The sequence below is a fragment of the Podarcis vaucheri genome, assembly GCF_965113315.1.
Source record: "Podarcis vaucheri genome assembly, chromosome: 2".
NCBI lineage: Eukaryota > Metazoa > Chordata > Lepidosauria > Squamata > Lacertidae > Podarcis > Podarcis vaucheri.
In genome coordinates this window covers 94,653,362-94,680,158 of record NC_138760.1, presented here as the reverse complement: position 1 = coordinate 94,680,158, position 26,797 = coordinate 94,653,362, and the positions used below count along the sequence as shown (strand labels likewise).

The 26,797-nt window shown below is 42.6% G+C and overlaps 1 protein-coding gene across 3 annotated transcripts in view; it reads right to left on the bottom strand.

The window, feature by feature from the left end:
* The window catches only part of SRGAP3 (SLIT-ROBO Rho GTPase activating protein 3), a 186,981-nt gene extending 163,981 nt beyond the window's left edge, over positions 1-23,000 (bottom strand). For 2 of the 3 annotated variants that reach the window (XM_082209311.1, XM_082209312.1), the window contains exon 1: positions 22,076-22,994. In XM_082209311.1, the coding sequence (XP_082065437.1) occupies positions 22,076-22,142 (67 nt within the window). In that variant the 5' untranslated portion in view covers positions 22,143-22,994. Of the gene's footprint in view, positions 1-22,075 lie in introns of all 3 variants that reach the window. The other variant, XM_082209313.1, reaches the window with a different exon arrangement.
* Positions 23,001-26,797: the final 3,797 nt, after the last annotated feature.

Sequence of the window (26,797 nt, the reverse complement as noted above, 5' to 3'; positions counted from 1 at the left end):
AGACAACAGTCTCCCTCACAATTTTTTCCTGCTTCCTTGGGAAGGCTGGCACTTTGCTGTCCCGTTCAGGTTGTGTAACAAAAAACTTAACCAGGCACAAGGCCCTGAACCACTCAAAGCCACTTCAGAGGTTCATTCATCAGGCGAATAGGAATGAGAACCCTCACTTATCAGAATCACCATTCCCATAGTGGAAACCCTTTATGCAAGAACTGAATCCACTTCAGAATCGGTCAATCACAGGCCAACATGGGAGCACAAAATGATGTCATCAACACTGTAGATCTAGCACCACACACTCCCACAGCCAGCACTTTGTGTACTACAGAGTATGTCTGAAAGGGCTTTCATTACATTTAGGAACATATCCATTCCTCTTTTCACAAGTAGACTTTCTTTTATCACCCTCTTGTTCTTTGCAGAAGGTTTCTGTTTCACCAGAAATTCAACAACAGGTGGAACATAAATAAACAAGAGTGCAAGTCAAAAAGCCTTCCAATCTAAGCCTCTGTCCCAACCATTATATATCACACTTTGTTCTGATTCCTTACTCTCAAAGGGCCCTCAAGCCAGTCATGGTTGTGGTATGTGGAGCCATAATGGCAAATACACTGGCTTAATCATGTTTGTCTGTCATTCTTTCCTCCATTTTCTCTGCAGAAAATAAACTATTGTGAGATGGGAGCTTCTACCCCTGTTATCAAGGGCTTATCCCTGCAGTGTGTATAACTGAACAGATTGCACAAGCCACCTTTGCTTCGACCTTTTGCTTCTTTACAATAAAGACCTGGATTTGAGAGGCTCCTCACAAGGCCGTTCTCACAAATGCAGTTCTTATACAGATCAGGCTGTAGGAAGCTACTGTTTACAAAACTTCACCTGTGCAAAGCAATAGTATTTAGGAAAGGGGCTAGAGTAGTGATTCCTAAACTATTCTCCCCACCCACAGAACATTTTAAAATTGTTGCTGATCTTGTTGGATCCCTTAATGATTTTTCTGCTGTTGAAGCAGCTGCAATGCACTGTGCTAGATGCTATACAATTTTTACTTTTTTTCTCATATTGTGTGTTATTGTATTGCAATTTGAATTCTATAGAATATAAATTTCAATACAATGAACAAATTGCAATACAAAGTGCTTCCATATTAGGTGTCTGGTGTAGAATTACCATGCTTCCTTCACTCAGTTTACAGGGTAGCCACAGAATATCGTTATCCAACTATGCCCATGTTCCCTGTTGTTGTATGTTCTCTGTGGCTCTTCCCATCCTATCAGTCCACAGAAAGGTGCCTCCAGACTGTCACAGTTTTGTGGGAGGGATTCAAGTGTATACTGTAAATTTAGGTTTGTGCAATTCAAGCACTCAGAAACAAGTCTGCTTTCCAAGTACCTAACTTTTATTTTTTTAAAAAATAATATTTATTAAAAGTTTAAAAATTAAAGAGAGAAGTAAGAAAGAAAGAGAAAAGAGAAAAAATAAACAATACAAATCAATACATTACAGTACATATAAAAAAGCAAAAGACACAATACATCTAAATAAAAACAAAAACAATTAAAAACACATCCTATATTTCCATATTTTTATCTTTCATTAACTTGTTTCATCGACCTCCTCACACCTCCCTTTTTGTGTTCTAGTTATTAATTATTTCAACAAATCCTTTCCATCTTTCACTGTTTTCTGTCATTTAATTATCTTAATTTATTTTAACCTTATCTTACCATTAAAACCCTAAAACTTATTTATACTTAACTCCTTATAACATTTCTACTAAAGCCGTATAATTTCATTCCAACATTTTTCTAACACTCATTAATTTTACAATATTTCTCTAAATAATTTTTTAAAACTTTTTTCCACTCTTCCTCCACCGTCTCTTCTCCCTGGTCTCGGATTCTGTCAGTCCTTTCTATCAATTCCATATAGTCCATCAACCTGGTGACCTTCTGTCCAAGGCTCTTAACTCTTTTCCATGTCCCTTCTGCAGATCTTCTTCATATTTATACATGCACTTTACTTTGTCTTCTGCTGATCTTGTTCTTAATTTCCTTCCTTTGGCGCTGAGGAGTAGATCTCGGGGAAACTCCAACCTAACAATGTCTTTATTCCTTCTCGACAGGTCAACCCATTCTCCATAGTCAGAACTAAAGTCCAAAAAATATTTCAGAGCGCCAATCTCCTCCTGACCCAAATCCAAATCCCAAAGGCCAGAACATCACTGCATAAGAGGATCTATCCAACTTTCCTTCTCCAATCCAAGCGGGGCTCCATCCCACCAAATCTGGCTTTCTCTAGATTCGATCATAAAAGGTAGCAGCTTATGTTCATCAAATTGCCTCTGTGAGGCTGGAGCTCTCTCCACTTGAATTACTTGAGGTTCAACAACATCTTTCTCCTTCGTCTTCTCCACAGCTTGCCATGTCAAAACAGATTCCTGAATCAAATCCTGAGTAGTTTCTGCATAGGTATTCACTTTTTGTCCCAAATCAGTCATTTTTTGTCCCAAATTGTCAATTTTAATAATCCTCATGTCCGTCTTCTCATGAAGCTGTTCCAATAAGGCACTTGTCTTGCAAAATGCAATCACCAAGGCTTCTTCTGTCAACATTCTTGTCCAAGGTCAATCTCTGATTCTCACGGTCTTTAATCTCTACAGCTGGAAAATTCCCCAGCTCCACTCCTGCAACAGTTTCAAAAGCTCCCTCTAGAGGAGACAATTTCTATTTGTATCCATCCTTTTAAGTGCAGATCCAGCAACAAAGTTAGTTTCGATTTTCAGTTATTTTTTTACTCCTTTTTAAGTGCAAAAGGAAACAATGGAAACAATATATTTCTTTTATTTAACAATCTGTCAACATACGTTTTATTCAAAGTCAATGAACTTTCCCAAAACGTCAATCTTACTGGCAGTCCGTTCCCAGGTTCGAAACGGTGGTAATTTATCTTTCTTCACTCTCTTCTGCAGGCTTGAACAATCTAAAATTTCTCCCCTCTTCTCCTGCTTCCAAGGGGGGTTTATTAATTTTAGCCGATGGAGATTTAATCCTTTACAAAGAGACTTTCCAGACTTTAGCTTGCAACGTCTTTGCTTCAGTCTATTTACAAAAGAGGAAGGCGGACTTCCTGTTTGGAACCTTCCCGTTTCGATGCCAAATTAAGATATTTAGAGATCCAATTTTCCGTTCTACTCACGGGTAGTTGTTTAGAGTCCAATTGTCCACAGGAAAAAGTCAGCGCTCTCCGGCAACAGCAATGCGGCTTCATTCCGTGAAAGAAGCAGTCGATTCGAAGCACCGCGCCACTCACCCCACGTCGCTCCGGATCCCCGAAACCGGGTTTCCCCGCAAGTAGGGGAGGCGCAAAAGGTGCCAGCCAAATCCCACGTCCACACACTTCTCCCGCCTGTGGTTTTTAGTGGGTCTCCGCCTCGCCGTGGGGGTCCAGACCCTGATTTCCACGGAGCGGATTCCTCCCGATCAGAGGAAATCCGTCATTGCCGGAGGCGCTAACCCGGAAATCCTCCAAGTACCTAACTTTTAACAGTTAAAAAGGTGATGGAGATCTACACTGAAAAGTGTGGGGCAACAATTGACAGGAAGATGCACAAGCTTGGTGCAAGCAAATCAGGAAGAAAGCTCAACAAACAGAAGAACAGCACAGGTGCAGAAATTCTTAGCACCACTCTTCCATCTGTTTCCAAGGGTCAGTTTTGACATGGAAAGTGATACATGGGGCAGAAAAACCTATCACAGTCGTTACAACTTTGGCTGTGGGCACCATTTTATAACCCCATTTGTTTATTTTTAATTAGCTGTGTGGAGAGCTCCTACCTCTGTTGCCACAATGCCAGGGATCCCACTCCCCCAGCCTCACTTAACTACATTTTTAATTCCTTTGCTGCCACCAATTCCCTCACAAGGCTTTACAACCTCCTAGTACTGTGAATCTCCATCTCTGCAAAACCTGTCACCTAGCAACCACTGCTAAACAGGCTCGTAACATCATAAGGCCTCATGGCAGTTACAGAGGTCACCGAATAGATCTTCCTTTAAAACAGGCTTCCTCAACCTCGGCCCTCCAGATGTTTTTGGCCTACAACTCCCATGATAGCAGGACCAGTGGTCAGGGATGATGGGAATTGTAGTCTCAAAACATCTGGAGGGCCAATGTTGAGGAAGCCTGCTTTAAAACAATAACAAACAAACAAACATTATATATTCTCCATAAGCATTAAACCGCTTTTCCTGGTATTTTTAAAGCACTATAGTGCTATATCTGATGCAGTCACACAAATTAAGAAATAATTTTAAGAAACTGTTTCTAGTCACTATCATAAACCACACTGCTAAAATAAGCAGTGATGGGTAAAGGCTTTGACACAAGGAAGGGATTGTCTTACCTTAGAATTAATGCTCTGGCTGCCATGTAGTGCCTGTGAAGGACCATGGCACCCATGAAATTGCCTTCCTTCCTTCTGATAACCTTAACCTAAAGACAAATGGTTCAGCAATAAAAACATTTCAACACACATACACACACACACTGCTCCTGCAGTTCAGTCTTGCATGCATACAGGCACAAGTACAATTTTGGATGCTTTCTGTATGACACCAACCATGATATCTAGTGCCTTCCAATTGCCGGATGAAAGAATTGCCATCCAGTCATCTGCTAACCCAAAAGATTAAGTGGATTCTGACAGACAGAGTTTTCCAAGAACCTGCTGACTTAGTTGAACTCTACTGGCCTATATGCAGAAATTGTTCTGGGTGTTAGCTTAACAGGAAGCACCTATGATAGATTCAATTTGTTTCCATTAGGGAGGATCAATTAATCTTTATTATAAATAGCAAAAAGTGCAACTCTTGCTTGTGGCCTCCTGGCTAGTGCTTCATTCTGTATACTGTATTAAGCCTCCTCAATCCGTGTGTGAAATATCCTCATGCAGAGTGGACTGCATTTGAATCAAGCACCATAATAATGCATGCTTACAGAAAGAGTAAAGGATGAAAACTGTCATCACATATAAACCCCTAGGGTATACACCAATTCCAGAGACATCCATCACAGTTATCCGTGCTTAAGATTCAGGATTCTGATTTCACACCAAGATGTAAATTATGAAAAAGGGGTCAACTGTCAGTTCTTCAACCAGTGTGTTTCCTCCAGCCTTGCTATTTGAACAGAAATAGGGCATGCCAGCAAACTGAACACTAGTTTGGCCATCAATCTTGTGCCTTTCCCATCATGTGCAGAACTCAGAGCTTGGCAATGGAGAAGAATCAGGATTTCATGTGGCAAGGCCAATTCCAAACCAATGCCCACAGTTCATATATATTTTGCAGGAAGAAGGCAGGTGCAACTACCTCAGAACTCTGAACTAAAGAGTCAAGCAGTCTGTCAGCCACCACTGAAGAAACTACATGCTTACAAACACACACCAGCTGAAAGTCCTTGTGCAGCTTCAATTACTCTCAATAGAGGCAAAATTATTCCACCTGTAGTCCCTTTTTATCTACGTCTTTCTGTTCTCTAAACAGGTGCTAAGTGCCAGTGCTGTTCATGCAGAGTCACAATGAAAAAAGGTATAATAGTTACATATCAACCAACACCCAAGAGGAAAAGTCTGCCTTTTCCTTGATTATTATTTCATTTCTCTTTACTATCTCACTCAGAATCTGCCCTAATGAACAAATAAAGGCAGTGTTGTTCAGTTGTATTAAATTCCTGTTAATTCACAGCAATCCTCAAAGCATCTTGTAATAAATGAAGGGAGGACAGGAGAGATCGCTCAAAGCAAAAATACAGTAAATAAATAAAATAAACCCACCCCAGAACAGAACAATTTTAAAACAGCATCTGTATAAGCATTTACCAATCTAGCACAAAAGTTTTCAAGAATGAAGAGGTTTCCACTGATTCCAAAAATGCTATGAAAATAACCACCTGGAGCATTTTTAAATGGAAAGGGAGAATATAAATGTAACCAGTTAACAAGTATGGAATTCCTAAATGAAGAATTTCATAAGGAGGGCTCTGTTTAGGAACATACCGTAAGAAAAAGACTGAAAAGATTTACCATTACCTCTATATGACAAATCTGCCTTCCAAACACTTAAGCCAAGATTCTGAGCATGTTAAGAGAGTAAAGACCGCAGTTTCTCCATTATAACCTTAGAATGCTGAAGTCAGGGAGTTGGACCTTGCTCGGACTAAGCAACTTTTGTGAGGATTGCTAGGGCATCATCCCAAGTCATTAACAGCACACATCTCCTGGTTCTTCTATTGGCCAAGATGCCCTCCTGGGCTGCTAAAGGAAGCAAAATTTATCTTCTGCCCTGTAGCACCAAGCATGGATGAAGAGGTAGGCAACAGCCATGGGGAAGAACACACCAAGAGAACTGAAGGAGGATTTCTGAGACTGCAGTTCAGCAACTCCACAGTTTACCATGTTTTTTAAAGCATCCTTAATCCTAGGCACAACCCAGTGCTTTTATCTCCACGGAGAAACAGATTCCAGCATCACTGGGGATATTTAATACTGCACTAGCATAGCAAAGTGCATATCTCTGCTCAGAATGCAGCTATGCTCCAAGAAAATTTTTTACATGCCGTGTTTTTCTAGAAGTCACATTCATGATATGATCCTCACTACTTTGTCTTAATTTTATCCCATTTCATAGAGAAATTATGAAGAAATTTCCATGCCACACAAGATTCAAGCTTGAAGGGTCTAGTGCTCCATTCACAACTATTTTCATGGCCCCCTCAAATGTACTAGTAGAAGACAAGGCCTTTTACAGCTACTGTTGATAAAAATGCAAAAGAGGAAATATGATTATGGGTATATTTTGCAGTCTAATATAGAGGTTGCCAAAAGATGAACACCAAACTAGAATTTGCAACAGTTAATGAAAGATTTAGCCAAAAAAAAAACCACCAAAAAAAACCCCACTACCTAACCACCAGAGAACATATTTCCCTGCTATATTTATAAGGCTGTATCAAAAACAATTGCCTTTCTACCATTAAAGCATATTAACTCAGCCAAGTTTTAGAGATCTGAGCATATACACTTATTGTTCTGGCAAGACAAAACAACACAATCATATGTATGACACAAACAAGGCAAACTCATAAAAGTCAGTGGTGCTTACTCCCATGTAAGTGTTGTAGGATGGCAGCCCAAAGTATTATGTCTGAAAGCTTATTTTTAAGAGCTAGATATTCAAGAATCTACCATGTCTTTTGGAATGAACTTTAATTTGCCTACATTAAATAAGTTCCAATCCCTTCACCACTGAAATGATGTGTGTTTTGTAGAAAATTATTCAGTGGCCTAAATTGATTGGGGTCCAATTTAGCATGTTGATTTAACTTAGTGGAGAAAATTGAAAGAATTATCCAATGTTATTTTTACAAGCTGTATAAACACCTCAGTTTTCTCTAATTGCCCAATGTATATGAAATGAAATATTCAGTTATGGAAAAAAATCAGCAGAACATATGAAATGCCCAGTCCTATACAAGCCTACTCAACCAAAAGCATTTATTCATATATGGTAGCTTTAATGTAGTTTAATTTTGTTTTTACTTACATAATTGTGATCCTAAAATATTTACAATTCAACAGCATGCAGTTCCTTTATATAAATTAAATACAAGAGAAAATGGCACTAAATTGTTAATATACTGATTTTAACACGCCCAAATAGTTATGCAATTATATGCTTCCAGGAAATAGGTCACCTGAAAACAAAGTTAATTATAACTTTGAAACTGCCCAATCTGGTACCATATCCATTCATGACGCTACGGGTTAATTTTGTGATAAAGCAATGCTTTTTCACATAAGGATCCTTTTCCACAGAAAAATGCAGTAGTGAAAATGTTCCACCCCACTTATTCTCATTAGCATTTATTTTAGTGCATCTATTTACAGGTTTTACAATCCAGTGTTCAGATAACATGCAAAGGAGAGCGATGGGGATGGGGAGCCCATTGGCCTTCTTGTGGAGACTGACTTGTATCAGGTTGTATCCATAAAAACCCCATGGGTATTTTAGAACCCTGGAAAAATCAGGGTGATAAGGCACAGGGAGATTCTGCAGATACAGGAAACACTCCACAAGGAAACACTCCATGAGCTAGGGGGGCAACAACTAAGGGGGAAGAGTTAATATACTTATCCTCCCTGTCCGTCCGTCCCCAGTGTTCATAAAACATAGTTCATAATGCCTCCCTAGCACTTTTGCATCAGCAAAAACTGAACCCCCAAAGTATCTGGTCCCATCTAGTCTACTTTTGTGCTATTACAGTTTCATTTCTTCTATATTCCAGCCTGTTTTGCAAATTTATAACATCTAGGGTTGGACTATACTCCCTATGCATGGTCCAAAGGTGCATGGGGCTGCCACGTGGTTCTCTGTTCATAAAACTCTATCCTCTCATGAATGGACACAATTAAGAAAATCACTACGGTAATCTAAAAGATTTAGACCACCAGATTTTGTAAGAACTGCCATAAACCATACCGAATAGACCAATGTGTTCTCACTTACACTGGCCTCATTCACATATAATAGTAACTCAAACTATGACTTATTTGGACCACATGAACACACTGGTTCTTGCTCCTTTCTAGTCCTTTTAGCACAGTGTGGCATGAAAAACTAAGCTCCCTGATACTCAAGCTCCATTCTTCTTATTCAGAGTGCAAGCAACTAAATAAACTTCACAACTATTCTTCACAAACCCACCAAAGACAAGCACCCTGGTCCAGACAGAAGTTGTGCTCTTTTCTTTCTTACATATCAGCTCTCTTAGAAATGCTTTAGTCGGCCTGGGAAGTTCCTGGATAATGGCTTTAGTGGGTGTTTAATAGTGGAACTACATAAATCCCATTAAAGCCATCAGAAGTAATGATGTGGCTGCACTGTCCACCTCTGAGAGGAGGCTGTGTTTCACTGTCTGCGACTTTTCTAATGAATGAGGAGAGTCGGAGATCGGTCAGGGTTTGAACGTTAGCACTTGAGTACACAAAATGGCAAGCTCACTCCAGGGCTATGCCAAATGGACAAATGTTTACAAAAGTACATGCAGACAATGATATTTTTGAGAAGTTTCATCTATATTGAAAATTGCCTGCTTCTTCTTTTTGATGGAGACACAAAATTCTTTTGGGGGAAGGGATCCAAGTCCCAAAATTTCATTTTTCCACAAACAAACAAAGCCTGTTCTGAGGTCATTTTTTAATTTTAGAAAATTAAAAATGCCTGCCACCATAAAAATGTCTGCCTCCTTCGTCACACACTGGGGGCTACTGCTAGGGGGGGCATCAGCTGAATGAATATCTGCAGGAGAGGTGCAAATGAGAACAGCCAGAGTGGGCACAGGACCCCTAGGGCAGCTCATTTTTTCCAAGAGTTGCAGTACAGTTACTTTTAAACCTCAACTACTAAGAAATATGTTTTCACAGATGGATTTATTTCTTTTTTCCCTTCCTTTTTGATGAGCATGTCTTACAAAAATTCCAAAGATGTTTTATTTGAATGCACGTCCAAATGTTTAAAAGGTGTCCCATGTTTTTTGGTGGTACGGCAGGTAGGGGAGAAACAGAGATTAGACATACATGGGTTTGTTATTAATCAGAAGCAAGTCTCACCGGGTTCCAACATTACGTGACTAACTGCCAAGAGGGATGGGAGCGAAAGATTGGGTTCAGATAGTATCTAAAGCCAGTTCGCTCTTTGCAAAGCACCGTGACCCTTCAAACTGCAGACGTCTCCAAATTATGCAATGCAGTTCTCTAGAATGACTAGTGACTAGTGGGGTGCCACAGGGTTCTGTCTTGGGCCCGGTCTTATTCAACATCTTTATCAACGACTTGGATGATGGATTCAAGGGCATCCTGATCAAATTTGCAGATGACACCAAACTGGGAGGGGTGGCTAACACCCCAGAGGACAGGATCACACTTCAAAACGACCTTGACAGATTAGAGAACTGGGCCAAAACAAACAAGATGAATTTTAACAGGGAGAAATGTAAAGTATTGCACTTGGGCAAAAACAATTCATAAACTGTTGCGGAAATGTGGAGAACTCAACTCAAAATTGGAAAAATGAGAAAGAGAGAAACTCTAAGTGACAGATTTGCCCAGCTCTAAAAAGGTAAAGGTAAAGGACCCCTGACAGTTAAGTCCAGTCGCAGACGACTGGGGTTGCGACGCTCATTTCGCTTTACAGGCCGAGGGAGCCGGCATTTGTCCGCAGACAGTTTTTCCGGGTCATGTGGCCAGCGTGACTAAGCCACTTCTGGCGTAACAGAACACCGAAACCAAAGCAGTGCACAGAAACGCCATTTACCTTCCTGCTGGAGTGGTACCTAGTTATCTACTTGCACTTTTTGGTGTGCTTTCGAACAGCTAGGTTGGCAGGAGCTGGGACAGAGCAAAGGGAGCTCACCCTGTCGGGGGGATTTGAACAGCTGACCTTCTGATCGGCAAGGTTTAGACTCAGTGGTTTTGCCCAGCCCAAGTAAATTTGCCGACGAATGAGTGAAACCATTCAAAGAAACAGAATCTGGGGGCTTTTCATGAAAGCATCTGTCCTCAAATTACTGGGATAATTTCACAAAATTTTGGTCGAATCAATTTTGTTCTTCTCAAAGTCTCTCTTGCAGATTTTGATCATTGAGAAGCGGTTAGGGGAGACTGTCCTTTCATTTTCTGTTATCCATCCCCTTCCAACCCTGCTAAGAGAACATTTTAACAACCTTTGGCCTCCTCTTCCATATTCTTACTGTGGTTAGCCATCTTGGATTCAAGATGGGATCAGGGGAAGGAGTACCCAACCTACAGAAATCAAATGCTGTTTCCTGAAATTGGAGGCAAGCAGTATTTGCTAAAGACTTCTAATTTGTCATACCAGCAGTTGGAAGGTAAGGATTTCCCATTGTTTATTGTGGGAGAACCTCAGCTGAATTTAGGCAATGTGCTACACAGAAACAGTTGAATTCCTTTAAGTACTGACTGTGTGTGTGTAGCTTTTTCCCCAGCCAGAACTCAACAGAATTCTGTTCTGGCACCTCTCAGGTGGGCACCATTGCCATTATCAGAGAACAAGGGAGGCATTCATGGAGAGTTCCAGCACCCCATTTTCTAGAAAAACAGGAATGTGTGTACATTTTCAGTGTACTTTCTGTATTCAGGTAACACACTTGAGGGTTTGCAGATGTCCTTGTTAAAAGAAAAAACTGGGGAGGAGAGAAAGCTAAAGGACTCTCACAGAATACCCCAGAGAATGTTCCACATCTGTTTCATAATGGTATCTTTTCATGTTTGGATCTGGCTGCACTAAGTGTGCCTTCACTCGCTCTGTGGGGGTTTTCTGTTTATAGTCTAGTTTATCACTTGATGGTTAATGGATTACAGAGCACAGATTCACACTCGAGCTCCCTCCTTTATAGCTCCTGATACAATGGATCAGACAACTGCCATTTAATATAGCTATAATATTTGTCAGAGCCTATTGAATGCCTTGGAGCCTTCCACTGTAATAAAATGCATGGAGTGTGTGCATGTTTTTGAATGTATGCATGCTGGCTGTCACCTACTCTGTACTAGATTTCTCCTTTTGGGGCAGGTATATTCCATCTACATTGCCTTTATCTCAAGCCAGCCAGGCACATTTCTCTCCTGGAAATAATGTGCAAACTTCTGTTTACCAAACCTCTCATTTTGATCTAGCATTCTGCAAGACATTGCAGCCTTCTGCTCAGATGTTGAGCCCCATCCCTAGTACAGGGGGACATGCCTCTTCAATTTTCTCTCATTATCATTTTCATATGTCAGCTGTTCTACTGCCAACATGCTGTTTCTATTAGGTTTCTCTCCCCTCCCTTCCTCCTTACTAGCCTACTTCATTTTAGAGAGTCTGTAACTGAGACCTAAGCATGATATGTATAGAGAGTTATTTTTTTGTGTGACAGTACCTCCATGTTTTTTGCTGCCCATGGTAACTATTTTGTGCTGGTATCCATAGCACTTTTATCAAGATATGAGCCCCAGCACCTCACTTCTCATAAAAAATGTGCTAGATATAAATCTTCAGAATAATCTTCAACCAACCCTTTATCTTTTAACATAGAGGTGAACATAGGAAGCTTCTTTATACCGAGTCAAACCATTGGCCTATCTAGCTCAGTATTGTTGATACCAAGAGCAGCTCTTCAGGCAGGATTCTATCCCAGCCCTATGATGCTGAGGATGGAACCTGGGACATTCTGCATACAAAAGAGATGCTCTACTACTGAGCTATGGCCCCTGAGGAGTTTAAGATGACAATTTTTTAAGGGAAACACCCAGTTTAGAGATACAATCTGGTACAGACAAAAAGACACCATAACACCACTCACACTGGCTTTCAAAGAGCCTTTGGCCAAAGCAGTACTTTGAAACAAGGGCTGGGAAGTATAATGTGGGGGTGTGGGGGAGGTTATCAATTTTAGACCATGGGGTTGGAAGGCTGCCATCACTGCTGTCAGAACTTCAAAAGGCAAGAGGGCTTTTAACTAAAGGTTTTTGGACCCCTTTCCTGAATGTTCAAGATTGCAAGGAGAAGGTTTTTCCCCCAAATACTGCCTGCCTTGAAAAATATGTTCATATTTATATCCCACCTATCGATCTGTTATGAACTACAGCAGCCAACAGAAGAAATACAGAACCACAACTGGCCTAAACTGTTTCAACTGCAGGACAGAACGCCACCTATGAACCAGATGGTTTGAGTCCCAGACTTGAGCTGGCATTTGTAGGATTTACTAGAGATTATAATGCTGTCAAGTTTTGGCAAAATTATTATTTTCAGTTTAGGCCTTCAGAGGAAAGAAAACATACAGAAAACACAGAAAAGAGAACTGCTGCCATTACAACACTGCTGGTGTCCAAGGACGCTGTCCAACTTGGCACCCCATATCATGTCCATTATTTAGTATCTGACCTCATTTTATTCTAGGCCTAGTTCTGTCTTATCACACCTCGGCCTACAGCCCCTGCCTCATCCCATTCCATTGTTTCCAGTTGGCTGAAGCCAAAACTAGTAGGACTGAAATATTTGAAATTAATATGAGTCTAACAGATTGCAAAACAGTATTTAGTGGACTTTCCCCATAGATTCTACTAAACTTTTAAAAATTTGCTTCCCAATTAACAGAAGTACTTATTTTCAAAACCACAAACTGCAAGTGCCGCCTTTAAAGATATCTCACCTTCTTTCACATACAGAAGGAAATGACCATTCTAATGTTGGTCTACATCTGTAAGTCATCTAAAAAAAAAAATGCTTCTTGCTTCAGAACCAGGTTACGTAGCCACATTCAGGAGTAAATCTAAAACATAAGAAGCTGCCTTATATTGAGTCAGACCATTGGTCCATCTTGCCCAGTATTGTCTACATTGACCAAGCCCACAAAACAACAACTGAGAAGCAGATGAGGCTGCCTGGACAAGAGGAACGCACCAGGGCTGGATAGGGTGCCCATGTTGCTGTCTGCCTGGAAGCTGCTTCAAGGACCGCTTTCCATCCCAACACCTTTTCCTGCTGGAGATCCTGGCGGATTCCTTCTGCAGACAAAGCAGGTTTTCTAGTGTTAAGCCAAGGGGACACTCCAGGTGGTGCATAGTCACTCCAACGCCTGATAGGTGATTTTTGCTCCCCCACCTATGGGCCTAACGCTGCTAGCGGGGGCCAGTTTTGCCAGCCCCTGGGTATGCCTCTGCTGGTCAACCAACTGCAATTTTTTTAATCAGGTGACAATTCCAGGCTTTACAAAGAACTACACATTAAGAAGATGGCAGGAACCCTCAGTGCAAATGTCACATCCATTTTGGGGTGGCCTGATCTTGCAGGGGAAGGCAAGTGAACAAGCAATGCCACTTATACTTTCAGCCACCACCACACAGCCCCCATTAATCCTAGGTTTCAGCCTCTGTTGGCTCTGGTTCTTCGAGTTCTTGACCCATGGCTCCCACTTGGCTCATGTTCCCAGCCTCATACTCCAGTGCTTTCCCAACTTCTTCAATTTAATAGTGGCTCGCCTCCAATCAGCAATTGTCAGGGCAACCTCAACCCTGCCATCTCCAAATTAAGCTTCGTTCTCTGAGCTCCCAGTAGCTGACCTGCTAAAGCACCTTGCAATTTTAGATGCACAGACCATTCCTGGCCCTCAGCATTAAGTTATCATTAGCTTATACAATTCATTAATGCAACATATATCATCTTGTGTTGATGCAAAGAGGTAAATAAGCACAAAACATGCCCTTTTCAGGAAGGAACAATTAAAAGCTTTCCTTTCCAGGTCTTCGTTTTCAATGCTGGATTGCTCACTGCCTGGAATAATCAGCTACTCTGTAATTTGGTGCAGAGTTTTATAACACCATGATCAAAAGCCATTACACAAACAATCCTCCCCAAACTATTTCTTTGACAATTTCCAGGCGCCGTTACATTTCACTTCATCTTAAAAGCCACCTTGTGAGCATTAGGAACAGAGCAATTAGCTATTTTGTGCTTACAGGCTTAGAATCACACAGCAGGTGAGAATCTGATCATCTACTAATCTAGTCCACTGTACTGAGCCTGGTTCCCTTCTGCGTTAATCTACATCCACCTCCATGCAAGAAAGGTTACATCCGCATCATGCATCTAAAGCACTCTTATACCACTTGAATGATTGTGGCACACACACACACCAAGAATCTTAGGGACTGTAGTTTGTTCAGGGTGCTGACCTTACAGAGCTATAACTCCCAGCACCCTTAAACAACAATGATTTCGCCATCCAATGGCATGGATTTATAAGATGGACACAAGACCTGATGACAACAACAGACACACCACAGACAAATGGTGAAATCTGGAAAGACTTGTTAGGATGGAAAAACAATTGTGAATATACATATTCTACACACAAGCTTATTATCATGCAATGGAAAATGCATGCAGCCTATATTTTTGTACCTTGACTATTTTTTTTTTGTTAGTGTTAGACTTGTTTGCATGAAAAACTTAAATACAGTGGTACCTCGCAAGACGAATGCCCCGCAAGACGAAAAACTGGCAAGACGAAAGAGTTTTTCATTTTTTGAGTTGCTTCACAAGACGAATTTCCCTATGGGCTTGCTTCGCAAGATGAAAACATCTTGCAAGTTTGTTTCCTTTTTCTTAAAACCGTTAATACCCAGGGTGCATTGCTTGAAGAGGTGCAGTTGCGACTTGACTTCGAGGAGCAACTCACAGCACGCGGTTTGGGTTTGCGAAGGTAGGAGCTGTGCTGCCATTCCTATGGGAAACCGTGCTTCGCAAGACAAAAAATTCGCAAGACGAAAAAACTCACAGAACGAATTAATTTCGTCTTGCGAGGCACCACTGTAACTTGTTTTTAAAAACAAACAAACATGAACTACAGTTTCCAGCATTTTTATGACTGTTAAAAGTGCCATTAGAATAATTAAAATGTATGGTATAGCTGTAACCAAAACTGAATGTCACCCACACAACAACAACAAAGAATGGGTGTGTGGGCAAACAAGGCACCTGGTGCTAGAGGCACTTGTATAGTTTAACAAAGTTTAGACTATAGCTAGTTTAGACTATTTGCACCCTGACATCTTCAAGGGAAGTTCCTCTCACCCCAACCGTATTGTGAAGGACCGAATTCAAACAGCAGACTATGCTACGTGGATTCCCTGCTCTTGATCTACATGAGTAGCAGCCAGGACTGAAGAAACCCATTGAATCCTCATGGCCTCAATTCATGCAGCAAGTTCTGCTTCATGACATGGCTAGAACAATGCACAATTGCCACAGGGTGCCAATCCCCACTGCAAAAATAATGATCAGACGGGCGCACAGTAACAGCAGCTGTGAACTGAAATCACCCATCGTCACAGCTTAAAAGTTCCCTCACATGTATGTGCAACAGACACTACTTTCCGAAAGTACAAGACTGGAGAGCATGTTGACACTAAGGAACCATGGAACCATTGCTCCATTGCAGAAATTTGTCTTTACCTAGTACAAACCACAATATACTTTGCCCAGCTCATACCACAGCACACAGTAAGCTCACACACACCCATGCAGCGTCATAAGACACAATGACACGTAGGTAATACACCAATATCTGCACATGCCTTCCATGTGACCATTTTGTAACATGTAAAACAACCTGTACTTACCCCAAGCTATGAGCCACATATCTATTTACGAGTTAATTGACAGTTGTCAGTTCAATACTAGCATACCTTTCCTAGGATTCAGTCCAAGGCAACTATCCATAAATGCTGTGCAGGTGCTTGATGAATGTCTGGAAGCAATACTAGGCTGGCTGAGAGCCAATAATCTGAAGCTGAATCTCAGTAAGAGAGAGATGCTGTGGATGGTGGTTCTCATGTCCCGGAATTGGGTAGTCATCCTGTTCTGGAGAGGATTGCACTCCTTCTGAAAGATCAGCCTGGAATTCCAGCCTGTGTATCACTTTGTCACTATACCCTCAGTGGCAAGGAGTGCCTATTCCTTGAAATGATTCAATCAATCAATCATTTTAATTGAGCATGGTTTTGGCTTTGGAAAGGCAGCATACAAAGTGGACAAACAACATATAAAAAACTACATTACTGCAAACACAGAAAAGCAGACATAAACAAGAAGCAGGACATCAAAAAGCAAACAACCAAACTGAACCACTTCTACACAAATCTTAAAATCCGAAATAAATATACAAAAAATGAACAGCAACAACCTCCCCCAACAAAAATCCCCAACCAATACCTCAGTCCAAGATTCTGTTCAACAGCCTCAGCTTTTGCAGCTGGAGTCAGGGGGAAAATGGCCTGCAAGGCACAGAGCAGGTATTCCAGGACTCACAGCCTGGTCACCATGATCCACACTCTTTATTGGAGCTTTACAGTGTCCCCACACTGACAAAATTTTAAAATGGACTTTGAAATCCACCTCCAACTGCTTTTAACTGACATTTTAATGCTCTGTATTCAATGGCTGCCTTGGGGGGGAAATGCCCTTGTTTATACTGAAACTGATATTTAATGATATAAACAATTTTCTGCTGCTATCATAATATTTTCAGATGGCAGTTTTATGGATTACAATATCTGATAGTGAAATGTTACCTTAAAATGTTGTGAGTCAACTTGGGAGGGTTAACTCTGGAAAAGTGGCTTGTAAATAAGTAAATTATCACCTGCCTTCCCCCTACCTCCAGCCACTAGTCACAATGAAACCAAAGGCCACAAAACAGTAGAAGGCACATGTAGAATTCAGCCCCTCTCAGCAAGCCTCCCCCCAAAGCATATCACCTGTACTGCCCATTACCCTAGGATGAACAGTTGGACTTGGCAGATTCTACTAACACTACAAAAATAAAGCAAAGTTATTCACAAAACAGCAGCAGCCACAATAGGAAATCCAAGTGCTACAGGTGACGGCATCTAGTTAGCATTTTCTCACACTTGTCAGAAACATTCTCCTTCCAGACAGGCAACTGAAGATACAGAAGCCCCCTTTTCTCACATTCCAAAAGCATGTACAATCTTTGGGACCTGCCACAAAATACTTCAGCTGTTCCCACAGCCCCTCCCACCTTCACATCCTGCTCGTGGGCTTTCCAGAGACATCTCGTTGACCACTGTTGGAAACCACTGTTGGAAACGGCTGGATCATTGATCTAATCTTGCAGGCATCTTCTTATGTTCAGTTCAAGAATTAAATACTCTGCCAAGTCAGCTCTCTTAGCAAAATGCTTGGGCTTTCTTGTCATCTGAACGCCGGCTCAGATACCAAAGACGAGAGACACATTAAGTAAATAAAAAGACCCAGTGCAATGACCCAACAGCAGAAATGCATTCTTTTATCTGGAAGAGGAAATAGGAAAGAGAAGTCTTGGATGATCAAAATGAGTGAACATTGGAAAGACTTTTGGAGCAGTCCATAGCAATAAAAGGTTGAAGGATAAGGGATGAGGCCAATTCTGTGAACCATATTACAGACCCACTGGTATATAGAGCAGGAGATGTCCAAAACTTGCCATGGGTGATAGCAAATGCTGTATAATGTAGGACAGGTATAGCTCAACTGTGGTCCTCTAGACGTTGCTGGACTACAGCACCCATCATCCCAGCCCACTGGCTGGGACTCCCAACAACTTCTGGTTAGCCACCTCTGATTTAGGACAACTTACTGCAGGAACTGAAGCCCTCACATCAGGCCCACCAGCAAAACGCCATCCATGTAGATCATGTGATCCTGACTCAAGCAGCAAGTTGCCTTCACAGTTAGCAAGTCCTGCCTCATGTACCCCGGGAACACCACTGTAAGCACTCCCCTTTGGTTGCCAACTGGCTCGTCTTCAACTGGGAGTGGCTATTTAGATCAAGAGCCAGCTTTACGGCAGAGCACCAGCCCCGAGTTAGTATGTATGGCAACTATTTAAATCCAGGGCACGATAATATGAAAATTGCCCAAATTATACACGAACGGCTGACAATTAGCATACAGCAGCATGTGTTGTGACAGTTGCATCACTGTTCAAAGCGAAGCACTTAAGACCGAAAATGCCGAATACAACAAACAGATACACAAGACCAAAGATCAATTCCCAGTCCCAAAAATACCCCTTTTCAGAAGGTCTGACAATGATCCAAGAAGCAGCATGGATCTATTTAAAGTAGGGATGGGGAGCCTTAGGGCCAGGGGAGAAACAAGACCCTCAGATATCTCCGTTCATAGAATGATAGCGTTGGAAGGGACCCCAAGGATCTTCTAATCCAACCTCATGCAACGCAGGAATCCATTCAGCTCTCAGGATTCGACCCATGTCATACCACCTGCCCCCCAGCCTTCCCTAGGCTGTGTCCATGCCCTCAAGTCATGGTTGTAGCCAAGAGGGGACAGGGAGGGGCAGCTGCCAACCCCATCAAGTAAATCAATACAAAATAACTACCGTATTTTTCTGTGTATAAGACTAGGTTTTTTCATCAAAACCTTAGGTTTAAAATTGGAATAAAAAAATTCCTTCCAGTAGCACCTTAAAGACCAACTAAGTTAGTTCTTGGTATGAGCTTTCGTGTGCATGCACACTTCTTCAGATACAAATTGGAGTTCGTCTTATACACGGGTAGTGTTGAGGGGTGTTTTCTTAATTTGGAGTCCCAAAAAATAGGGGATGTCCTATACATGGGAGCATCTTATACACAGAAAAATACGGTAACTGAGGTTCTCCCCCCCCCAAAAAAAAAAACACAAAACCTGATACCCCTCCAACATAATTCCTGGCTATCCTCATGCCTTGAGTACTTTGGCAGGCTAGGATGTGCCCTTTAACTCTGATAACACTTTGGTTGCCTGAGTAGAGACATGGGGTAAAGACACGTCTGACTGTTGCATGGCTGGGAGCTGGAAAGGTAATAATCACCTCTGCTGCCCCGCCTCCTTCTGCCTCTGACCACGCCCATGGCTGGCATAGAGAGTTGGGGTGGAAAAGGTTCCCCTCTCCTGCTTAAAAGCATCTGGGAGATGATGGGGTGGAACTCACCTTGAAGGTGACTCAACCAGTCTTAATTCTGCTGCTCAAAAGGGTTCCCAGGTTTTAATTCAGTGCTACAATTAATATTGTGCTTAGTGTGTACATTCTGATTATTTTTATTCAGAAGCTTTCCAAGTGTGCTCTGGGAAGAGGAAATAAATCTGAAAGCGTTTCTTCTCAATATAAAATTTAACTGTATTTAACAGAAGACAGACCAGATCCCCATAGCTATCCCTAGTCTTAAAGCTACATAGCCCTTTTAGAACTCTCTCTCTCTCTCTCACACACACACACACACAGAGAGAGAGGAAGGAACACTGCAAGCTACTCGACTACTAACAATGAAATAACCGCTGACTAAAACACAACATTATGGCAACAGCAGCAGATTAAGAAGTTTCCTGTAGGAACTACTACAGGATATCCAAGAACAATTATATGGGATAATATGTTCTCTTTCATTTTAATCTGTCAGATCTTGCCTCTATTGAAGTTAATGGGAAAATTTCCACCAACATGCAAGAGTTCCCAGATTTCATCCTGTCTATTTTGGCAAGGGATATCAAACTGCAGCCCTAGAGACTCTAATATCTGTAAAATGGTTTAGTCTAATGCCAGCCTTCCCATCACAGAGGGTGATACCCAATGTTAATCAGAGTGTGGATCTGCTCTGTTAGAGCCACTGAAATCAATACGCTTAAGTCATTTGATTGGGTGGGTCTATTTCATGTGTGACTTAGCTGGATAACATCCAAAACTATTCATTACAAGGACTGTGGTGCTTACACAGATAGTCTTCTCTTGGTTTTACTTTGGTACTTCCATGCCTATATGTGTCATATGATTTTATTTACGGATTTTTTTAAAAAAAAATAGTTTTATTTTATTATGTGAACATATACTGCATGAAACTAATATTTTCAAAGGCCACCCAATGGCCATTTACTGAAGGATGGGCTAGAACGAATAACGTAATAGACACGCACCACCTTGAAAGTTGTTTTCTAGTACTTTATTAAGTCCTTACACACAATGTAATGTAGGCTTCCAAAAAAGCAAAACAAAATCTAACTACTTGATAAATAGCATACATATCGTCTTATGACATTATGTCACAATCACAGGAGGAGCACCAATGGTTGGTGCAGATGGTAGAGCTCACCATTAACTTTGCCATCAAACACCCCCACCCCAAATCTTTTGCTGGCACTACTCACCATTCAGCACTGAACATGCACATGCAGAGCTAACCAGACTACTTGCCCTTTCAGCATCAGTCCATCAGTAATCCATGGATTAGCAAAACAGACGTAAACACTGCTACTTCATGTCATGTCAGTCCCATAGTAAACACTACAATGTGTGGGGTGAAGTCCGCACCATGTTTCACGTTTATACTGCTAATGGGCTTTGATTTTATCAATGAATGAGAGGGAAGAGAGTTCTGTTTTTCTAAATGCTTGATAAAAACCAAGAATGCAATGTGGTGCGTGGGTTTTATGTTGCACTTCGGGGTGTTGCTTAATGGACAAGAGGAGAGAGATGAGGCTGTGGCAGAAACAAGAGGCCGGATCCCACCAGATTAGAGCCGAACCTTCATCCAAGGGTGTGTCATCCATAGGTACTGGTGTGGAAGCAGAACAGATACCCAAGCTTGCTTCCTCCCTGTGCAGAGCCTCCAGCACCGATCAGCTGAGATTGCTTGTCCTCAGCCCTACCCATTCCCCTGGGTTGTGTAACCTAAGAGCTAAGGAAGGCAGCGAAGGGGGGGTGCTCTGTGTAGTTTTAAAAAATAAATAAAAGATAGGCTTAAGACACAGGCATATGAAGACATGCAGATGCTTTCCTCTTAAATGCTATTTGATGTGGTGTAAAAGGCACCACATCAAGAAGCATCATTCTACATATGGGAGATATACACACACATATATATATAAATCGACGCCTACATACTCCATCTATGCAAATGCAAATCTAGCCAGCCACATACATATCTGTTATATACAGATGGGTGCTCCCGCCTACACCGAAATGGGGCTTTAACCGAAGGAAGGCACCATTTATCAAGCGATTTCGCGAGAAGGCTCCAGACCTCGCCGTGGTGAAGATTTCTTACTTTTCTTTTTTTTAAAGTGAGGCTCTTACTCTGAACCGAGACTGCTAAAAAGCCACCATTCACACAACTGCAATGCAGCTTTTACTACCCCCACCGCGATTCCCACCCCCATCCCCCCAACCGCACGACCTCTGCCGTCCACAAAAGCGAGCCATCGGCAGCCAGGGCTTGCTCGGACAACGCAAGGGTTTTCACAATAAGATTAGCGGTGCATAATAAGATTTATAACAATGAAAATGGGAGGGCGGCAGGAGAGAAAGGAGGAGGGGAGGGAGGCTGGGGGAGGGGAGGAAAGGGAACCGGGTGAAAGTGAGGGAGAGAGAGGGAGAGAGAGGTACAGCTTCCACTCACCTTTTACTTGAGTTTCATATTCTGCTATGATCTCTTTGTCTTTCTTGAACTTTGCTTGAGATGACATCTTCGGGAAGATCTACCAAGATCCCAAGGATTATTTTTTTTTCCCACCCTCCTCTCCTCTCCTCTTTTCTTTTAGGAGGAGCAGAAAGTCTCTCCCTCGGCTTGGTCTGCTCCGCCGGATCAGCTTTGCAGCCTTCTCCGTTTTTCACTTTGCTGCAAAGACAACACAGCTTCTCTTCTTCGCTCCCTTCCCCGGCATTTGCCTTCCGCGACCGGCGATCAAGCAGCAGCAGCAGCTTCAGAGAAGAAGAGGAAGAAGAAGAACCGGGCAGATCCAATAATCTACAGCTATTGCCCTTGTACTAACAAGAGGAGTGAATGAAGCGCCGGGGGTGCGGGTGGGGGGAGAGAGGGAGGAGGAGGAGGGTGTGTCACCTGCACCCAAGTAGCCTTCAAAGAGACGTTCTGTGTTGGAGAGGACGATTTAAAAAAAAGAAAGAGAAGGCGGCGATCCAATAAATCAATCAATAAATAAAAACACAGCCAAGCCCTGGAAGCAGCTGAGGGGAGGGGAGGGGCAGATCAGAGAAGAAAAAGCAGCAGCACACGCAAAGGTTCCTCCTTCCTTAGCATACAGGCAAACCCACAGCAAGGAGGAGCGGCGTGAAAAGCTCTCTGGCTGTAATCCAAGGGAAGGTCAGGTTGCAAACGGGGATCGCATCCCCGCCTCCGCCTCGACCCACAGACATACACGCCCCCCCTTTCCAAGCAGGCTCGAGGCTCCCGATGCCGAACGGGGAAGGTGACAGGCGGCGAGGGGTGGGGATGGGGGGGAAGCGAGCGCCCGAAGTTAGTTTGGCTGCTGCGAATGCATTGGCTCCGCTCTGCGGCGCCGGTGCACGGAGCTGCTTTTGACTGCGGGCTTGAATTAAGTTCGCTCCACGTCACGCACAGGCAAGGCCCCGCCTCCCGCATTTTGTAACAACGGGCACTTTGCAGCCTGCAGGGCGCTTCGGCTCACTGCAAGGGGCAGGGAAATCGGCAGCAGCCCCGCCAGCAAAGCAAAACAAACAAACAAAAACGTGCAATAGGGGTGGGGGGGGATCTGCGGGAGCAGTCCTGTCTCACAGCAGCGCCTGGCCTCCTCTCCTGCGGAAATGAAAGATTTGGAGGGACGGGTAAATTCGAGGCAAATTGAGTCTAGAATGATTTACATTTTAAGGAATTACCTTGATCTCACTATTTGACAGGATTATTTTTTTTAGCACCGAGGAACGTAACAGTTTCCAAGTTAGCTTCCTGCAAAGTTTAGGGCGAGAGCAGGGAGGGCGAAATTAAATTCTGTGTTGCTTTGCCCTATAGATGGTTCCAGGTAGGAAGCTGAGATCGCAAGCAGTCGTCAGCTTTTCCGGGTGCACGCTTGGCACCTTAGCTTCCACACTGCTTGCTGCGGGCGGTTCTTGGCATTTTTTGTCCAGCCCCTCCATCACTCCTTTCCCCGCCCTTTTCCCTATTCTGGCAATGGGTGCCCACTATTGGCGCTGTAAGTTATAGATAATGCAGCAGATCCACAGTGCGGACGTGGGCCCTGCAAAGTTTAGTGCGACTTCCTTATTTCCTGTGTTACCTGACCAATCTGGTGCCAGAGGGTGTTGAAGAAATGCCTGATTTTGCGGAGCGAGGGGCTGCTGGGCCTTTGGCGTACCTCAGCTGGATGGATCTGGCCTGTGAAGCACAAGTTTACCACCCCTGATAAATAGGCTAAAGAATGCAAAAAGGGTCGTGCTGAATCTAGCCAAAGACCCATTTGATCCCACAGGAAGCCCACAAGCAGAATTGCTGTCTTACAGTATAATCCTCAAAGTAAGCACCAGGGAATACAGTGCCATTTACCTCCATGTGAATAAGATTGCAGCCTTGCTTGCTATACCTATACAGTGGTACCTCGGGTTAAGTACTTAATTACGGAGGTCCGCTCTTAACCTGAAACTGTTCTTAACCTGAAGCACCACTTTAGCTAATAGGGCCTCCTGCTGCTACTGCGCTGCTGGAGCACGATTTCTGTTCTCATCCTGAAGCAAAGTTCTTAACCTGAGGTAATATTTCTGGGTTAGCGGAGTCTGTAACCTGAAGCATATGTAACCTGAGGTACCACTTACAGATGGGTAGCCGTGTTGGTCTGCCATAGTCAAAATAAAAAAATTCCTTCCTGTAGCACCTTAAAGACCAACTAAGTTAGTTCTTGGTATAAGCTTTCGTGTGCATGCACACTTCTTCAGATACACTGAAACAGAAGTTGCCAGATCCTTCTATATATAGAGAAGGTGGGGAGGGGTATTACTCAGAAGGGTGGTGGGAATCGGAGATTGGCAGATAGCTGAGATGAGCCTGATGAGCCTGTTGACGACTCTTAACGACTGTAGTAGGTCTTACAGGAAAAGGCAAGGGGTGAGAAGGTGAGAAGTGGCTTTTAGTCATATATAATGAGATAAGAATCCAATGTCTCTGTTCAGACCAGGTGTCTCCATTGTTTTAAGTTTGGTAATGAGTTGCAATTCAGCAGCTTCTCTTTCCAGTCTATTTCTGAAATTCCTTTGTAGTAAAACAGCTACTTTGAGATCTTGTATAGAATGTCCTGGGAGATTGAAGTGTTCTCCTACTGGTTTCTCTGTTTTGTGATTCTTGATGTCAGATTTATGTCCGTTTATTCTTTGGCGTAAGGTTTGGCCTGTTTGTCCAATATAGAGAGCTGAAGGACACTGTTGGCATTTGATGGCATACACAATGTTAGACGATGAGCAATTAAATAGTCCCGAGATGGTATGTGTGATGTTGTTGGGGCCAGTAATGGTGTTGTCCGGGTGTATGTGGCAGCAAAGTTGGCATCTGGGTTTATTGCAGGCTCTGGTGCCAGTGTCCGTGTTAAGTCTGGTTGTAGTATTATTGTGGGTTAGGAGTTGTTTAAGATTGGGTGGCTGTCTGTAGGCAATGAAAGGTCTTCCTCCCAGAGCTTGAGAAAGAGAACTGTCATTGTCCAGGAGAGGTTGTAGATCTCTGATGATGCGTTGAACTGTTTTAACTTGGGAGCTGTATGTGATGACTAGTGGTGTTCTGTTATTTTCTTTTTTGGGTCTGTCTTGCAGCAAGTTCTCTCTGGGTATCAGTCTGGCTCTGTTGATCTGTTGTCTAACTTCATCTGCTGGGTATTTTAGTTCTGAAAAGGTTTGCTGTAGATCTCTTAGGTGAGAGTCTCTGTCTGTAGAATTGGAACAGATGCGGCTGTAACGTAGTGCCTGGCTATATACAATGGACTGTTTGGTATGTTTGGGATGGTAGCTAGAGGCATGTAGATATGTTTGTCGGTCAGTTGGTTTACGGTATAAGGTGGTGTCTATGCGTCCATCCTGTATTTTTATAGTAGTGTCCAAAAAATGTATTTCTTGCATAGATTGATTCATTGTAAGGTTGATTGTGGGGTGAAAATCATTGAATTTCTGGTGAAAGGTGTCCAGGGTCTGTTGACCATGTGTCCAGATGATAAAAATATCGTCAATGTATCGCAGGTACAAGAGAGGTTTGAGTGGGTAGGAGTTTAGGAAACGTTGTTCTAAATCTGCCATGAAGATGTTGGCATACTGTGGGGCCATGCGGGTGCCCATTGCTGTGCCGCTGATCTGAAGGAACAGGTCATCACCGAATTTGAAGTTGTTGTGGGTAAGGACAAATTGGCAGAGTTTGGTGGCAAGGTCCGCTGTGGTTTTATCTGAAATGGTGTTCCTTATAGCTTGTAAACCATCGTTGTGTGGGATGTTGGTATACAGAGATTCCACGTCCATAGTAGCTAGTATAGTATTGTTGGGAAGGTTATTTAAAGATTGTATTTTCCTCAGAAAATCTGTGGTGTCACGTACATAGCTGGGAGCCTCCTGAATGTGGGTTGTTTCTGAGATTATCAATGGCTCTCCTTTCAACTACCACTGAAAAAGTGTTACACAAAAAGGGACTCCACATGGACCCCTCCTGATGGACGCAATACCACACTGGACTTGTACATTGACTGCTTCCGCCACAGAATCCAAACAGATGTAACCAGAAAACACCATCGCTTACAACAAAATCTAAACCATGCTGAAAGGAGAGCCATTGATAATCTCAGAAACAACCCAAACATTATAATTAAAGAAGCAGACAAAGGGGGAGCTGTCGTCATCATGAACAAAACTGACTACATTCAGGAGGCTCACAGACAACTTTCCAACACCGCCTTTTACACAAAATTGGACTCAGACCCCACACAAGAATACAAGAAAGAACTGAACAAGATTGTTAAGGAGCTACCCCCACACATCCAGGAACAGATCCTCACCAACACACCAACAGAACCTCGACCAGGAACTTTCTATCTTCTACCTAAAATACACAAACCAGGAAATCCAGGACGCCCCATCATTTCAGGTATTGGCACTATTACAGTGGGTGTCTCCGGTTATATGGACTCTGTTCTGAAACCATATGCCATCAGTGCTCCCAGCTATGTACGTGACACCACAGATTTTCTGAGGAAAATACAATCTTTAAATAACCTTCCCAACAATACTATACTAGCTACTATGGACGTGGAATCTCTGTATACCAACATCCCACACAACGATGGTTTACAAGCTATAAGGAACACCATTTCAGATAAAACCACAGCGGACCTTGCCACCAAACTCT